Source organism: Cebus imitator, unplaced genomic scaffold, assembly GCF_001604975.1.
Source record: "Cebus imitator isolate Cc_AM_T3 unplaced genomic scaffold, Cebus_imitator-1.0 Scaffold199, whole genome shotgun sequence".
NCBI lineage: Eukaryota > Metazoa > Chordata > Mammalia > Primates > Cebidae > Cebus > Cebus imitator.
In genome coordinates, this window is record NW_016107514.1 from 4,473,169 (window position 1) to 4,474,725 (window position 1,557).

Here is a 1,557-nt window from a genome sequence, read left to right on the forward strand (position 1 = left end):
TTGCAGAGTCTCGCACTGTCACCTAGGCTGGAGTGCAAGTGGCATGATCTTGGCCCACTGCAACTTCTGCCTCCCAGGTTCAAGCAATTCTTGTGCCTTAGCCTCCCAAGTAGGTGGGACCACAGGCATGTGTCACCACACCTGGCTGATTTTTTGTATTTTTAGTAGAAATGGAGTTTTGCCGTGTTGGCCAGGCTGGTCTCGAACTCTTAACCTCAAGTGACCTGCTCACTTTGGCCTCCCAAAGTGTTGGGATTACTGGTACAAGCCATGGTGCCCAGCCCAAATTCTTTCCTCTTGATTCAGTTTGACAAACAGGTTTTCTAAACAGATAATTAGCCTGTGGAAATTTTAAAAACAAACAATTTAAAAAAAAAAAAAAACCCAGGTAATTAGCATATGGAGTTGCTATTGTGGATTTATTGTGATTGAGAATTTATTAAACAGTTCATATTTAATATCCAGCTGGAGCCCTACAGATGATTCTAGACTATCTGGGGAAATTTAAAAATATATATAGATAAGCAATTAGTTTTTTATTTAAAAGTTTGTGATATATTTACTTTAGAAACAAAGTTGTTGAAAAGTTTTCTATAGAAGTAAAATGATTTAGTTTTGGTTCATGTTCACAGGTATGTGGTATACATTTTTTTCCTTTAATTTTTTTAGGGTTTGTTGTCATTCCTCAGTGCCCCGCTTATTGGTGCTCTTTCTGATGTTTGGGGCCGAAAATCCTTCTTGCTGCTAACAGTATTTTTCACATGTGCCCCAATTCCTTTAATGAAGATCAGCCCATGGTATGTACATGTTCAGATTATAGCAACTAAATATCACTTTCAGCTATTGTTTTCTTAGTGTTCCTTTATTTCTTTCACTTGTGCCATCTTCATTGTGAGGTTTTAATTTTATTTTTCTAATACATTCTTTCACACAGATAAGAAGGCCCCTAAGAATATAGTAGCTAATAGTTCATAAAGATTTTAGAAAAAGATGATACTGTTGGAGGCATCTAGTCTGGCTAACTTTGTTTTAGATTCCAGAACCCAAATTTCAAAACAATATTTTGGGGACTGGATAGGATTGCTAACTTTTTTTCTTGTATAGAATGTTAAAAACAGACACAAAGTTTGTCATTATCTGTATTAGTTAGGATATGTTTTGCTGTTTATTAAAATCCAAAATAATAGTTGCTTAAAAATCAAGTTTATTTCTCTTTTCATGTGAAAAAGGGTCTGCAGTTGAGCAGCCTGGAGCTGGTATGGCAGTTCCAGTGGAGCAGACTTTGTCTATTTTGCTGTTCTTCCATCCTTATACTCTCACCGCACCGAACAGGGTGGCTTCTTGAGCTCCAGCCATCAAATCATATTATTGATAGCAAGGTGGAAGGAGTTGCTAAGAAGAGCATATCAACTTCTTTTAAGGAAACTTTACAGAATTCCCATCCCACTTCTGCTTGCATCTCTTTGGTCAGATTTCAGGGCCATGCTGCTCCTAGTTACAAGAGGCTAGACTGAAGGCCATCTTGATTAAAATCAGGATTTTTTTTTTTTTTTTTTT

The 1,557-nt window shown here is 36.8% G+C and overlaps 1 protein-coding gene across 1 annotated transcript in view; it reads left to right on the forward strand.

The window, feature by feature from the left end:
* Nucleotides 1–1,557, forward strand: part of MFSD14A (major facilitator superfamily domain containing 14A) — a 55,376-nt gene that overhangs the window by 31,258 nt on the left and 22,561 nt on the right. The window contains exon 4 of the mRNA XM_017547624.2: nucleotides 670–797. Within this exon, the coding sequence (XP_017403113.1) occupies nucleotides 670–797 (128 nt within the window). The remainder of the gene's footprint in view (nucleotides 1–669; nucleotides 798–1,557) is intronic.